Source organism: Talpa europaea (genome assembly GCF_964194135.1).
Source record: "Talpa europaea genome assembly, chromosome: 2".
In the NCBI taxonomy this organism is placed as follows: Eukaryota; Metazoa; Chordata; class Mammalia; order Eulipotyphla; family Talpidae; genus Talpa; species Talpa europaea.
The window spans coordinates 30,553,682-30,570,578 of record NC_140068.1 but is presented as its reverse complement, the minus strand read 5'-3'; the positions used below and the strand labels follow the sequence as shown (position 1 = coordinate 30,570,578).

The 16,897-nt window shown below is 41.2% G+C and overlaps 1 protein-coding gene across 1 annotated transcript in view; it reads right to left on the bottom strand.

The window, feature by feature from the left end:
* HDDC2 (HD domain containing 2) overlaps positions 1-15,865 on the bottom strand; it is a gene marked incomplete at its 5' end in the record, with an annotated part of 28,435 nt that extends 12,570 nt beyond the window's left edge. The window contains 4 exons of the mRNA XM_084227933.1: positions 3,214-3,282; positions 8,690-8,792; positions 10,426-10,547; positions 15,791-15,865. Of these exons, the coding sequence (XP_084084059.1) occupies positions 3,214-3,282; positions 8,690-8,792; positions 10,426-10,547; positions 15,791-15,865 (369 nt within the window). The remainder of the gene's footprint in view (positions 1-3,213; positions 3,283-8,689; positions 8,793-10,425; positions 10,548-15,790) is intronic.
* Between the last annotated feature and the right edge of the window lie 1,032 nt (positions 15,866-16,897).

Sequence of the window (16,897 nt, the reverse complement as noted above, 5' to 3'; positions counted from 1 at the left end):
TTTATTTATTTATACAAGCATGGGTACAGTCAGAAGCGCGGGAAGGTGAGAGAATTCACCAGAGCCAGAGCGGGGAGCAGAGCAGGCAGAAGGACCGAAGTACACTGCTGAGGGGAGCAGCGGGCGGCAGGAGAGGTCTGCGCGCCATGTGAGACCCTCCTCCGGTGGCCGGGGAGCAGCCAGGGATCAAACCGGCACTGCAGAGACTGCGGGCAGCTTCGCAACCCAGCGCTCAACCGCTGCGCCACTGGTGAGGCCCAACATGATTACCTCTTAAAAACTGGTATCCAAATAAGAACATAAGGTACTGGAGATTAACACTTCAACATATGGATTTTAGGCAGACACAATAATTGCAAGCCAGATCAGTGAAGGGAGCATGGGAGAATAATAGGCTTTCCTGTCAAAAGATTGTATAAGCTGTGATAAACATACTTTGTATAGAAAAAGTCATACCCCAGTGCTTAAAACAGCAGGCTTCTTATAGGTACAGAATGGGTAGAAATGGTCAAAGAAATTAGGGGCAATTCTAATTCCTAAAACTCTCTTTACAAGATGTTGTTATATTAGGGATGTAGATTTCCTCCTTTGATAATTTTCTGTGAAGTTTAAATATATATACCCCAGCATGTGCATATACAGACACAACTCTTCACTCAAGAATTGAACAGAAGCTTATGTTATTTAATGCCTCAGTCTGTACCTCTGTGTTCCCTCTTAATCTCACCCACTAACCTGAAACAGGTACTTTATCGGGTTTGGGAATTTGTTATGGAGAGTTTAAGAATCATGCATAATATTTTCTATGAATAAATTTCTATAACTCTGACTGCAAAATGTGTGGATGCTTCTGTATAAGGTCTTCATTATTTCTCCTTTTGTCCTTTATGAAAAGAGAAGAGTTCCCCAACAATCTGATAGCTTGTAAAGATGAGTTTTATGTCAGAAAGTAAACAAGCCCTCAGTTTTTTTTCCTCCTCCACATTAATCATCAATATCCCACAGGATTAGCAATAAAGAAACTTAATTCACTGCCATCTTTTTTAAAGCTATTGGTTGGCCTGGAAGTAACAGTTCTATAGGAAGACTGTCACATTCAAGGACAGCCACAGTGTATCTGTCAAAGACTTTTACAAGATGATAAAACTGTTAACTCTTGGGGATTATCAAGTCATTTAATGTTCTCTGTTGTATGTTTTTCCAAACCCAAAGTCACAGAATTCTAATTGACTTTGGAATGCCTCCATTTGGAAAATTCTTTTGTAAATAAAGTAAAATTTATATTAACCTTTATTGAGCCAGTTGTTGACAATCAACTAAGAAAATAACTTAACAGATATTGCCAAAGCATGTTTAAGAATTACAAGGCAAAAGGGCATAAATTCTTGTAAAAAGGTCTTCCTTCCACAAGAGAAAATACATGGGATTAGCTTCATAAATTAAGGTGCTAGCGTTTTTCTCTTTATGTATAAAATGTAACCAAACACCATTGCATTATTCCAATCACAGTGTTCCAAAAGTTCCCTTGAAGCTGCACACTTAGGAATAAGGGACTCTTTTTCCTAAAGAAACCCTATTATCCCTAGTAACAGATGTCAACTGAGTCAGGGTCCAGACTACATACCATACATTTTTTGACAGATTTAAATTTTACAATGATTTGACAAGGGAAGTATTAAAAGTCCATACTTTCTTATCTTAAACTGTGAGGCCAGAACTGATTCAGTTTTCAACACTTTTATTTTAAAATATAATATGGTACACATAGTATGCATTAAGGAAAACTTGTAATGTGACCTAGGGCAGACTTGGTTACCAAACTGGTGAGTATTTCTACATCAAAGGGTATTAATTTTCACATCAAGGGGGATGGGATGTGTGGGGACTCTACATAGCTTCTTACTGATTCAGGTAAGATTTTCCTGCCAAATCTGTTCAGGTTAGGTGATGTTTTAAAAAATCTGACTCGCTCTGCTTTGTGAATTTCCAAACTGTGGCTAAGGGATTGTGAAGTTTCATTATTCTCATTTTCTAGAGGACAAATAGGTTGACTCAAGTTAAGAGACTCACCCACACTCACCTGGAGTGGAGCCAGGAGCTGGGATTCACATCTAGGTCCTTCCAGACATAAACCTCTGCTCTCTCCAACACTCCCTACTGCCTTAAAAGCACTATATCATCCTACAATTCAGCCGAACCACAGAAACAACAGTATATAGCAGAACGTGCCTGCTGCTAAAGTGGCATGTCTAGAGAAGTATCTGTTCAGGGTTTTCACCTGGGACTTACCATCTTGTTCCCCTGTCTTCCCAAGTCAAGGGAAGACCTGGCCTAGCACATGATGGGAGGGTAAGCTCAGAGAGCTGAGGGGAACGCAAGGGAGTGTGGGAGTCTCAGCATGTGGGGAAAGAAAGGCAGAAGATGGGGCTCTGAAGACATGAGAAGGTAATAGGGCTTTGAAGGAAATACAGAAATGTGGAAGGGGCAAGTGGGAGGCAGGACTACCTGAGAGTAAGGAATGCGAGTGGCCCAAGAAAGGAAGGGCCAGTGTGGACAGGAGGAAGGGAGAGACTCCAGTAAGCAGAATTTTATTTGTTGTCTTCCCGTCACAAATGAAAAGCAGCAGTAAGAGGGGTAGCAATGGGGCACAAAGGCTTTCCTCGCCCTTTCTGTTCTTGTCTTTTCCCTCCAGTCAATCTGCTTCTACATTCTTGCTATGGGCAGCACCGACACTTCTGTCCTGTGCAAAGCATCAAGGCAGCTCTTCCCTTGACCTCATCCAGCCCTACCAACCCTTCAAAGTTTCACAAACAGGCAACAGACTCACAGGGAGGAATCGCCCCAGGTCACGGAGCCAAGAAGTGATGACGTAGGAGTCAAACCCAGTTCTGTTCTTTCCATTAACTAGAAATGGGTGGGTGAGTGCGGTGATATTAGGGTTGGAGGTAAAGAGCAATGTATTAGGAAATCCAGGGGTTGTGAGTCAAGGACCAAACCTGGTATTGCGGTGACAAAGGAAAGGGGGAAATGGGAAGTAAGAGAAATTTCGATTAGCCATGAGATCCTGTAGCAGCTGGTGGAAGAGAAACAGGTGCAAACCAGGAAGTAGTAAGTTAAAGATAGCTGGTTAAGATAAACCTAAGTCAACTAAAACACTGATGAACAGTATATATTGTTACAATACATCAAAGGCAACCTAACATATATACTTACCTCCCAAAGTCCATAGAGCTCCTTTCTGAGATCCTCTGGTAGAAGTTGGGTTAGCTGTTTCATCGCTTCCTGAAACACCACACATTATTTTAATCATGTTCACATTTATTTAGGTGGACCAACTAGTTTAAAAAACCAAATAACGAGGGTCTTCCTGGTGGCTCAAAGGGTGAAGCACCACACTGTGAAGCTGTCCACAGACTCTGCAGCACGAGTTCGATGCTCCGGCCTGCCAGGGAGCTACCCACATGGTGCAACAGACCTCTCCTGTCTCGCCTGCTGCTCCCCTCAGCAATGTATTTCAGTCTGCCTGTTCTGTTCCCCACTCTGTCTCTGATGAATCCTCTCACCCCTCACACCTCTGGCTTGCACCCCAGTTCTTGTATGCATAAATAAATCTTTAAAAACAAACAAGCAAACAAAAAAACCAAGTAATGAACTCAGACTCTGAATAGCTATCAATGAGGCAGCAGAATAAATTGAACTATATTGCACACTATTTACAGCTTATAAGGAGGGCAGCTATGTACACTAAGTAATGAAGTTTATTATTTATATGGGCTTCACTGGGCACTTATTTTGTGGCTTGCAGTACAGTAGGCACAAAAAAGAAAAATGAGCAGTGAGACAATTATAGAAATATCAGAAGTGAGGACAAGGATTTTACATCTTGTGGATAAATTACAAGATGCCCATATAAATTTCAATCATAAGCATACTGGAGAGCAAAACGAATCTGAAAGGAGGAGAATAAGAAAGTAGCACTGAATTACAAAGATCAAAAATTTCAGTATTTTTTTTGGTACAGTATAACATTCATTCTCTAATTTTAATAAATTTTTATTGAAAAATTTAAAGTGCTACACAAATGGGCAGTGATCATTAACATCAAGGAAATCACCCAATAGAATGTTGTATGCTCCGAGATTCACAGTCTGAAAAGGGATAGTGAAGAGTAACTAGCCACCATCCATACAGTACATGAACCTTTCAACAGCATCACAGAAACTTCTTGTCCTCCCTCCATCCAGGGGCAAGGAACCTAACACAAGAGGTAATTTTTAAATTAAGCTGCAAATTGTTCCCACAGTTCTTCTATTCGGCCTAACCCCATCCATCCTTTTTTCCTCTCAAATACACAAAAACAATGTCAAACAGGTGGACAGAGCTGGGCCAGAATCACTGCAGCCACAGTGATTGGTCCAAAGAACAGCCATGGACCTCAAACTAGTCACTTGGGGACCATATGCATGACTGGTCTAGCGCAGAGTGGGAGGAAAAAAATCTCAAGTCACACAAAGTAGTCATGGCACAAGATGTTTATGAGCCCCTTCTCTGTGCAAAGGAGAATCATAGTGAAATCTGTAACCTTTTCTGGAATACTACGTCCTTCTTCCCACATAAACCATATGTGTTCCTTATACCATCAGTATGGATAAATTCTTTTTGTAGTCAGCATTTGTAATAAAAACGAAAAAGAAAAGTCACAAGTCAGAGATTAAACAAAATCCAAAGAAAAGTAGAGATGAGAGAACAAGAAAGTTAAGGAGATTTTAAACTTATTTCTAGTGCCCCAAGGCCCAAGAGACACCATCATTCCCTTCTCTTCCTTCATTTTTGTTGCTTCAATATCTTCTAAAAAACCACATAGTAGGGACATGAAATCCACAACTAATTGTCAAATGACTTCAAAATCTTCACGATCTTCATCCTACACCTTTTAATCTGCTTCATTTCTTCTAACCACAACAGTTAGGCTTTTTGAAAAGATACATTATAAGAACCACTTTGACAATACAAAGGTCTTAAAAACCAGAGTAGGAAAAAAGCACTGATTACAAACAACAAATATTTGTGTACATTTACTATTAGGAAGAAAAAAACTAAGGAATACAAACACTTCCAAAGTAAACCATATTTGCCAGTGTTAACAATCAGCTCTTACAAGTAACATCATCATCTCGAATAGCTTGTTCAAGAGAGAACAGGGTATCAGGTGGCCACATTCTTCTTTGTATTAGGTATATTAAAAACTAAACTTTTAGAATGGAAACACAAAAGTACTGCTTGATTAGAGATTATTTTATTCTATTTAAAATGATTTATCCATCAACAAAATCATCACCTCCCTTATGCTAGATGCTATCTTTCTATAAATGCGCCTAAGACTGAATTGGCTTTTTAGAGATCACATCTAATTACTGACTAATTAACAAGCTTCCTGTCAATAATAATCACCATGTCCTTCAAAAAAAAAAAAAAGAAAACAAACAAACAAAAAAAAAACAAAACAAACAAAAAAAAAAAACCAAAACACAAACATATTGCTCTATTCCTGAAACTGAGTAATACTTTTCTGGATCTAAGCTCTGCTATATCCAGAATTGCATTTTTAGACCTCTTTCCCAGTCAATATTTCTTGTTTGTCAGCATATATCACAGAATCACGCCTATCTTTTAAAGAAAAGCTCCGAAATTAACTTTACTAATGTCTGGGGTACATGACTATACATTCCTGATGAGCCCTGCCCCTCACCCTTCTACACTGAGTTTCATCACCTTGTTCACACATAGATTCAGGGTGACAATTTCTCCAGCATCTTCTTGTTAGCACAGCATGTCAAAAATGTGTCTCAAGTTTTGAGCTGAGTGAAGCTTTCAGTAAATGTCTTGTGTCAGTTTTATGACAAATACCCAGAAAGTACTATACACCATTCACACACTATTAGTGAGGCTGTTAACTGCAAACTAGAGACTCCGATGGGGTTTAAATGCAGCTCACCATTTACTAGCAGTAGAACCCTGAGCAAGTTACTCAGTCCTCTGTCCTTCAGGCTTATCATGTATAACATGGGGTTAGTACTAGTACTTACCTGAAAGGATTGTTGTGAGGATTAAATAGTTAACACATGCAAAATACTTATGATCTGGCACATTAAAAAACTGTATTTTTCATTTTCTCCATCTTGTCATGGTCACCTGTGATAAAGTTTGGTTCTTCTCTTAATCTCTCAGTTATTAGCAACTTTAACCCTCAGACGCACGTATACCACGCTGGTCTTTTAAGTTGTTTTTCCCTTTGCAAAGGAATATAACCTAACACCTCTGTATTCCAGCTTCACGTTCCATCCAACAAACTGTGCTTTCTTAAAATTTGTTTTTATTAAGGCAAGGCTGGTTTACAACACTGTACATGATTCAGAAATACAGGACCCCACCTCTTCAGGTGTATGTTACCACACCACACCCACCACCAAAGATATCCCATTAGTTGTTGAGTCCTACCTCGCAGCATTTAGCAGTGCAGGTTATCATAGAAAGATTTTATCTGTCCTGTTTACAAAGGGGATTGGACAACCAGTATTGCTTTCGGCCACTTACCTATTTTCTTTTATGCCCTCATTCTCCCTTTCATATTAATACCTATTTTCCTCCAAAACAATCAGCCTTCCAGATTTATCAAATAATTTTCCTCTCTCTTACTTCAGTCTTTAACCTTCCTGAGCAGTCAGCTAGCATTGGGGCAAATGAAGCTTCCAGGTTCTCATTCTGGACATTCCACCTCAAGCCAAGAAACCCTCATTTAATTATCTTAATGCATGGTTCAGACATCCAAACCTTGTCCCCAAACACCACCTGCATAAACAATTTCTTTTGATTCCCAAATCCTAGCCAGCAGTAGGAAGAAGCAAAGGGATACCAGCACTCTCCAAGCCTTTAGTTTCTTAGCCACCTGTGGTCCCTTAAGATGCTTCCCTTATCCCTTCTTATGACACTTATTCCTTTGTGAATCAGAAACAAGCACAGAGGCCAGGTTCAATGAGATAGGAAAGGTTTTCATCCTTTTAGGATATAGTGCCCAGGAAAACAGCAGCACTTTCTGACAGTTTCCTATTCCACAGGGTATGACTGGCCTATACCACAGGGTATCACTGGCCAGGACTCAGCCCTGTTGGGGTAGAAGTTTTTCTCTCATCCTCAGCAATCGGAGTCCATTTTGAATGACCTGCTCCTCTGTGGAGAAAACCTCCAATTCACTGTGTCCCTGACAGGTACGGTCTATCTGTAGGTAGCTCTGTGGCACCTGAAGGTCTGACTACCCTCTTGTACTTCTGCATGCTGTCTCTCCTCCACAATATCCAGCTTCACCCTTGAATAAAACTATCATACATCCTTGAGTTTTTTCAGCTCTTTGGTGAGCTAAATTATTTTTATATAGACCATTTCATCAAAAGTATTTATCTTTATTATTTATTTCCCCATGACCCCTGATTCAAAGCTAATTCCTTTCTGCAACTCAGTTTCTTGAGCTAATTAGCTTCTTTTTATAGTAATTCTGCCAATCAGTCCAGAAATTCTTCATCACAGCCTAGTGTTGATAGAGTAACATTAATTTCCTTAGCTTCCTCCATTTTCAGACTATACTGATTTCTCTCTGTATTCTGGATTTTTTCTTTATTTGGCAGGAAAAGTACATTCCGTGTACTATTTTCCTTGTTCCCCGTACTCTATCCCAAACTGGGATTCCTTTTGTATCTTCTTGCCTCTAGGGGGCAAAAATGCTGCAAGTTACTGAACTCTGTTTTTTTTTTTTTTTTACCAGCTTTAAGAATTTAAGCCAACTGTCCTTTTAGTTGTTTTTAATAAAGGATCTGTCCACTTAACAATTTAGGATCAATCTCTCTGACTTACAACAAAAATAACTTGCAAGAATTCCTGAATTGAAAACCACTTATTTGACGTTTAAAAAAATGTCTTCCTGGATTTTTCTACTTTTGCTTCAAATATGTCTTCCTCTTTGGCTATGGGCTCTGGGTTTAAAATTTAAATCAATACACAAATCAATATGATGTAATACTTTGTTGATGCTGTTCATTTCATACCAATAAAAATATTTTTCTTCTAACTGCTAAATTAAAGGACTGATTTAATATTCACTAAATAATAATTACAATGATGACTATGCTTGTGATTTCTAGAACTTCTTGCCAAAGAGCTTAACTAGTTGGAGAATTCCTTCAAGTTACAGCCATTTCCATCATTTTAATGAAAGCCATGTTATCTATATGCACATACAAATGACAACTGAAACTAACATAATTTCCTCTCCCAGCATTAAACAAGGCTGGGAGCAGGCACATTTCCCATTCTTGTGTTAAACAAGGTTGAAGACAAGTGAAAATGAATCCACTGCTTATTCCAGGAAATCCTTCTTTCTGGAAGATAAGACTGTACCCAAAATAGAGTAAGTATTAACAGCTTAATCTTGGAGATTCTCTGAGACCTTGTCTCACCAATCCAAAGCTATTATGCCTTAAACTCTTTGCAATACTAGCTAGCTGCCCATCTTGTAAATGTCCATCTATAAATATTCTCCCCTGACCAGCAAAGTGCTCTTTTTCACTGCAATAAACCACTTTGCTTCAGCAACAGGTTTTTCTGGTGGTCTTTTGTGAAGTCAATAGTCAACACTGACCTCTTCTCGCCTATGTTTTTCTTCTTTGGGGATGTTATCTGCTGGTGCTATGTCCCCAACGATGCATTCTGCCATATCGTGAACCAGGGCTAGGCGTACACATCTGACCAGGCAAGAAATAGTAAATAATTACACAGAATATATTTACTACAAGTTCCTTCTTTGTACTCTTTTGAAGTTAGATAATATATTGTTCTTTTTCCACCCTCACAGACCATTTTAATGCAGCATTTTCTAAAGTGATGATATTCTGCTGGCCTACAACAGTTCTGAATCAAAACTGCTAGTTAATATTCAACACAATACATGACAGAGCAGGGGAAATTATTCGCATGAAATATTTTTAAAATGGCTGGTTTCTCAAATACTACTTCCAAAGGTTGATAACCTCAGATTACAAGGCCAGAAGATGATCTGGGTATAGCGTTTTCTTACTGACACTAATTCAGGAACAATCATTTCTCCAATGTACTAGTGAGATGTCAAAATGAAGCCCATTATAGAAAATTGGGTAGAGTTGAACAGATTGGGGTTGGAATCCAGAAACCAGAATTTATTAGCTGTGTGACCTTTGCCAAGTTACATAATTTTTTAAATGCCCAGTGTTGTCAGCCTTCATTTTATTTTTTGTAAAAAAGGGATAATAATATTGTATAAGATTGGTATGAATATTAAATTTGTTAATTTATGTTTCTTATGCAGGACTGTTCAATAAATGGTTATGATTTTTAGGGATAATGATTAATGATTAGGATAATCATTGTCAAAATAATGAAAGCAGGTAATGAGACAGAGTCTATTTTACATTGTTCCCCTCTTATCAAGGTAAGCCTAATAGCCTCCTGTTAGGTATCCCTGTCTATAGTTTCTCTTTCATCCACTTCAAATCTCAGGTTACTCTTCGGTTCATCTCCATTCAAAACCATGTTCATCTTGTACTTTTTACCAAAAACCTCCTCAGTTCCACCCCATCTACAGAGTAACAGGACTCCTCAAACCCATTAATGAACCCTTGGCTACAGTGAAATTGATTTCTTATTTCCAAAGTATACCTTTACTTTTCTACCAGCAGGACTTTAGTTTCTATGTCCTCTTTTCTGCATGCTGTGCCTTCTACTTTTCAACCGAGTCAACTCTTTATAGCTTAACTTAGATTCAGCCCCTTCCACTAAGGTCACCCAAGAACAGATGATCTTTCCTATTGCTAATTTCCTAGCATAACTTTTTTTATGCTATTTATCAAGCCAGTTTGGACCTGTTTGGTTAAGAAACTTTGTACAGTACTCAAAAAAATATCATAAGCACTTGTTGATTGACTAAAGGAGAGGACATCCCTATCTCAGCTATATCTTATACATACCATTCCAAAAAGGCACCTCCTAAGAGTGGGCTAGATTAAAAATACATAGTATCCTAATACAATGATAGAATTTTAGACAAAACACACTCACTTCCAGTGCCTAGGAAACCCCAATATTTCATTTCTGTTTCCGTAAGACCAAAACAGGCTCTTTCACTTTCCAAGTGAAAACCCAGAGTATAATTTACAATAACTGAAGGAATAAACACACATAGTTTCCCTTCCCATACCTGAGATCTGTATGGTTTGCCTCAAATAATTTTTCTTGATATATAAACTAATCTACAAAAATTTGACACAGGTCTCAGTCATGAAAAGTGGTACATACCCAAAGACCAGAGTCCCACAACAAGCATACACATTCACATCAGCTTACCGGTCTTTGTTAAGATGGTCATCTTTGATCACCAGAGCCATAATTGCCATCCTGTACATGTGATCTGACACACTCTCTGGATTTTCAACATTTCTGTATACCCAGCCAGTACGTGGGACTCTCTGATGAAAATGAAAATAAAAAAGTTATGAAAACAAATATTCTCAAAGGGGGAATTCAAGCCAATATTTCTGGTGTACATAGATATAAAACTCAACAAAGTGCTAGCAAACCAATTTTAACAATACATTATTAGGATCATACACTATTATCAAGTAGGATTTATTTCAGTGATGCAAGGATCATCAACCACCATCACACACAAATGAACTATCAACACACACAAATCCATCAATGTGATACATCACATCAACAAAATGAAGGATTAAAATCACATGGTCATCTCAAAAGATGCAGAAAAACCATTTGATAAGATTCAGCATCCATTTGTTATTAAAAACTATCAATAAAATGGATATAGAAGGAATCTTAACATAGTAAAGGCCATATAAGACAAACTCATTGGTAACATCATATTCCTTGGGGAAAAATTAAAGGCTTTTCCTCTGAGATGAGGAACAAGACAAGGATGCCCACTCCCATCACTGTTAGACTGGAAATTCTGCCAGAGCAATTAAGCAAGGAAAAAAAAAAAGTTATCAAAATTAGACAGGAAGAAGTAAACAGTCACTTCTTGCGGGTAGGATAGCATACAGAGAAAACCCTAAAGACATCATCAAAAAACTACAGAAATAATATGGTAAAGGTGCAGCCTACAAAAATCAATATACAAAATCTGTTGTGCTTTTATACACAATGACCTAGCAGAAAGAGAAATTAAGAAAACTATACCATTTATGGTAGCATGAAAAAGAACAAAACATCTAGGAATAAATTTAACCATGTAAATGAAAGACCTGTAAACTGAAAGCTGTAAGACACTGTTGAAAGAAACTGCAGAAGTCACAAAGAAAAGGAAAGACATTCCGAACTCATGGAACAGAACAGACTGGTAAAATGAGCATTGTATCTAAAGCAACATACATATTCAATTCAATCTCCATTAAAATCCCAAGAGCATTCTTCAAAGAAGTAGAGTAAAAATGCCTGAAATTTGCATGAAATGACTAAAGATCTCCAATTTCTCAAACAGTGCTGAGAAAAAGAACAAAATGTGGAGGTATCAGGCTCCCTAACTGCAATCTATACCACAAAGCTACAGTAATGAAAATAGTATGGTTATGGAATAAAAACAGATGCACAGATCCATGGAAAGAGTTCAGAGCTCAGAAATAAACCCACACATATATGGGTAACTAAGTTATGACAAAGGAGCCTATACCATATATTCAAGAAAAGGAAAGTCTCTTCAATAAATGGTGCTAGGAAAATTGGACAACCATGTGCAAAGAATGAAACCAGATCACTATCTTACACCAAATACAACAGTTAACTAAACATGGATTAAAGACTTGAATATAAGATCTGAAAACATACACAGAAGAAAATACAGTTGATAAAATCTTCGACACTAGCCTTAATGATATTTTTATGGATTTCCCATCTCCAACTGTAGGAAAAACAAAAGCAAAATTAAACAAATGGGCTACATCAAACTAAAAAATATCTACACTGAAAGAATGCATCATTAAAATGAAAAGGTGGCACACTGAGAGAAGATATCTGCAAACCAAACCTCAGGAAATAGGTTATAGAAACAACTCAACAACAAAACAAAACCCTGATGGAAAAATGGGCAGAGGCTCTAAATAGGCATTTGAACAAGAAGACAGACACATGAGAGGATGTTCTTAATTGCATATCATTAGAAAATGCAAATCAAAGCCACAGTGAAATTTCATGTCGCATCTTTTTAGTTATTAGCAAAAGGACGAGAATCACTAAGTGTTCACAAAAATGTGGAGAAAAAGGTACCCCCATGCACTATGGATAGGAATGTAAACTGGTATAGCCTCTACGGAGAACAGTATGGCAATTACTTAAAAATAGAACTACCCTGTTATTCTGCATCCCACTTCTGGGTATTTATCTGAAAAATATGAAAACACTAATTCAAAAAGAGAACTGCACCCTTATTTTTATCGCAGCATTATTCACAACAACTAAGATGTGGAAACAACCAAAATGCCCACTTACAGATGAATGGATAAAGATGCCTGTGTGTGTGTGTGTGTGTATGTGTGTGTACACAATGGTATATTATTCAGCTATAGAAAACGATAAAATCTTGACATTTGTGACAACATGTATGGATATGGTGGGGATTAAGCCAAGTGAAATAAATCAGAAGAAAAATACCATATATATTACTCATATATGGAATACAAAGAAACAAAACAAATGAATATACAAAATAAACAAACAAAAAAGACCCTTAGATTCTGACAACAGAATGATGGTTACCAGATGGAACAGGGGGTGGCAGATAGGTCTGGAGAGTGATGGGTTGTGGAATCCTCAGCCCTCCTAATTCTCGGGAATATTGTCTTGGTGCCCAGAGGTTTCTGCTTGTCAGCTAGGTGTAAGGTCATGCAGGCGGCCTCTTACCAAAGGCCTAAGTCCTGATATGAGGGACATACTGGGAAACCACTATCTTTCGAAAACAGCAGGCAGATATTAGAATAGATATAGGGCCTCCCTGGTGGCACAGGTGGTTGAGCGCCGCACTATGAAACTGTCTGCAGCCTCTGCAGCACAGGTTCGATCCCGGCCAGCCGGCGAGGGTCCCACATGGAGAAGCAGACCTCTCCTGTCTCATCCTCTGCTCCCCTCAGCAGTGTATTTCGTCAGCTGCCTGTTCTGTTCTCTGCTCTGTCTCTGGTGAATCCTCTCGCCCTCCCGCGCATCTAGCCTGTCTCCTGGTTCTTGTATAAATAAATAAAGCTTTAAAAAAAAAAAAAAAAAGAAGAGAGGGCCTCCCCAGTGGCCCAGCGGGTTGAGCGCAGCGCTGTAAAGCTGTCCTCAGCCTTCGTAGCACCGGTTCGATTCCTGGCTGGCCAGGGAGAATCCCACATGGCAAGGCAGACCTCTCCTGTCTTGCCCGCTGCTTTTGTCCATCTGCCTTTGGTCTGTTCTGCTCGCCACTCTGTCTCTAGTGAATCCCCTCACCCACCCACAGCTCTGGCCTGTACCCCAGCTCTTATATAAATAAAAATAAATCTTAAAAAGAAAAAGAATAAATATAATATGCTTAGACTGGCAGGAATAATGTAGCCCCCCACGCAATAGCTCCTGATCACTCCACCCTAGTTTACATCCCTAATTCCATCACCCACGCATGTACACTCCCTATATACTTGCCCTTCCGGGATTATTCAGTGCTAATAATAGGAGACTGTCTTTGGTCCAGGCTGCATATTCCTTCCTGTGTAGCCCCCCCAGGTGTCTCACTATTCCAAATGGACTTTGAGTAATCTCTCCCTCATCCCCTGCTGCTTCCAACACTGCCATCCTGCCAGGCGACAATGGATGTAACTAGGCCTTTGGGGGTGGGCATGGTGTAGTATTAGCTATCTGCTATGCTCTTCAAATAAAGCCCTGGGAATGAAACACAGAAGCAGAGTCATGGTTTCAGAACCTATTAAAAAATGCATAACCAAGCAAAATGATTGACTTCTGGAATCAAATAAACCAAGGAGGTAAGAGAATGGGTTGTGGGGCCTCCCCGGTGGCGCAGTGGTTGAGCGCTGGGTTGCGAAGCTGCCCGCGGCCTCTGCGGCGCCGGTTCGATCCCCGGCTGCTTCCCGGCCACCGGAGGAGGGTCCCACATGGCGCGCAGACCTCTCCTGCCGCCCGCTGCTCCCCTCAGCAGTGTACTTCGGTCCTTCTGCCTGCTCTGCTCCCCGCTCTGGCTCTGGTGAATTCTCTCACCCTCCCACGCTTCTGACTGTACCCAGTGCATGTATAAACAAAAAGAAAGGGAGGGAGGGAGGGAGGGAGGGAGGGAGGGAGGGAGGGAGGGAGGAAGGAAGGAAGGAAGGAAGGAAGGAAGGAAGGAAGGAAGGAAGGAAGGAAGGAAGGAAGGAAGGAAAACATGCCTCTATAAAAAAAAAAAAAAAAATTAAGAGAATGGGTTGTGGGGAGTGTATGGAATATTTTCAAGCATATAAGAATCCAATAACCAAGTTATTCTGTATTACTGACATAAAAATGTATAAATTATTCAACATATAAAAGCCCTTTAGACATAAAAGACAAAACTGTAAAATACTCTATCTTTCATAACTACAGGAGGTAGGATTTTTGGCTTCAAACAACGGCACTCGACATAAGTAGAAAACATTGTGGTGCGTGCTTGGACTTGAACAAGTGACAGACTTCCAAATTCTGAAGAAGAGAGAAAGGCATGTCTGACTGCATCATGGGAAGTCATGACGTCCTTTATTCTGAACATGATGTGCTCCTGCGAGACCGCATGTTCTCCTCATAAGTTTGTTTTCTAAAGACTAGTATAAACAGCAGTACTAGCAGCATGAAACAAGATAACCTGCTTTAAAGAGAAATTCTGCAAAATCCCTAACTGGGGTGGGTGGTAGGAAACGTGATGTAAAGATTAAAAATCCTCTATTAAAAAAGTTTTGTTTGGGGCCTCCCTGGTGGCGCAGCGTTGAGTGCTGGGCTGCGAAGCTCCCCACAGCCTCTGCAGCACCGGTTCGATCCCCGCGGCCGCCGGGCCGTGCAGACCTCTCCAGCCACCCGCTGCTCCCCTCAGCAGTGCATTTTGTCAGTTTGCCTGTTCTGTTCCTCGCTCTGGCTCTGGGGAATCCTCTCACCCTCCCACGCTTCTGACTGTACCCAGTGCTTGTATAAATAAATAAATCTTTAAAAAAAAAAGTTTTGTTTGCTATTTCTAGAAGTTTCTATGAGAGAGATTTCAGCATTCCACTTAAAAGCTGCAGGGCCACTGGGGTCTGTTCCTTCCACCTGCTATTAAGAAACCCATCCCCACCAGCCCAGTTTGGGGCTCGTGAGCCCCACATGGACTGAGCGCAGAGGCGGGTCAAGGTCCAGCAAAAGCACGCCGGCCGCTGTCCAAACACCTGTCGAAAGGTGCCAGCACCGGTCGGGCCTGGCCTCCCAACATGGGATGCTCGGCCTTTCAGACCGCGCGGGGCCCGGGGTCGGCCCCATCACCCCGGCCGCGGGTCTCGGCAGCCTCGCTGCTCCGCCTGCCGTCCGGACGCGCGACCGCACCCGGCCGTTCCCTCCCCCGCCGCGGCCGGGCGGGCGGAGGGAGGTGACGGCCGGGGCCGAGCCTGGAGTGAGGCGCCTCGCGGTCTGCCCCGGCCTCTCCCGGGGCACCCGCTTCCCGGACCACCGACGCCCCGGCCCGGCGCCCGCTCACCTTCAGCCGCCCCACCAGCCGCAGGAGCTGCAGCAGGCTCCGGGCCGCGCCGCCCCCGGCGGAGTGGGAAGCCATGGGGCACCCTCTTGTCAGGCCCGAGCAGGCCTCGCGGCCGCGCCCGGAACTCCTCCCCCTCCCCGCCCCCCCTGCGCCCCACCTCGCCCTCCTGACTCCTCCTCTTCCTGCGCTTTCCCGCCGGGCTGAGGGTTTTCACAGACCCGCGTTCTCTCGAGTCCACCTTGCTGGCGTTTGGCCTGGGCGCTGCCCCTTGGGCAGTGCACCAGCCACGCAGACACAGTGCTTGGTGTCCCTGGGCACTCATGACTCGTCTGTGAGACAAACCGTCGAACGCCTGGCAGGGATTGCAGGAGGGACCAGGAACGGAGCACAATGCCACTCTGCACCAAAATCTTTGCTTTTAGGAAATCGGCACATCTGCTTGGGGGAAGAGATAAGGAATTCTACTTTAAAGCAGGCAGATTGCGTTTATAAAGGCACAAGAAAATACTATGGAGGGGAGAAATTAATTAGTAGTGAGAAAAGTATTAGTAGCCATAGCCAAAGGGTTTTGGAGATAACCATACATGGGCTAGGCAGTAAAAGCAATCCCGTGATGAAATCACAGCTTCCCTAACACCTTAAGCGCTGAAGGAAGAATCCCCCACCTCAAATAGTTGGCCAGTGTGTATCCCAAGCACCTGTCTTAATTCCATCAATAACCAGGGCCACCGATTTTTAAAGGAATGCAGTGGAGGTGCATACTGAAGGACTTGGGGCAGAGGGTAATGTTGAGAATAGACTATATGGGTCAGGGAGGACATAGTGAGGCCAATGAAGACATAATTGAAATTATTCTTTTGGTAGATGATCTTTTGTTTGGTTCCTTGTAGTAACAGTGGAGTTGGTGAGGTGGTGTTGTATTATTTGTTGTTGTATTGTATTTTGGATACAATTTGAAGGTAGGACCAACAGGATTTGTGACAAATTGGACATGGGATATGGGAAAAGAGAGGAGTCAAAGATGATTTCACATATTTTTGCTTCACCAATTAGAAGGGTGGAAGAGCTATTTACTCCAAGAAAAACAAAGAATTGGGGAAGGGAGGC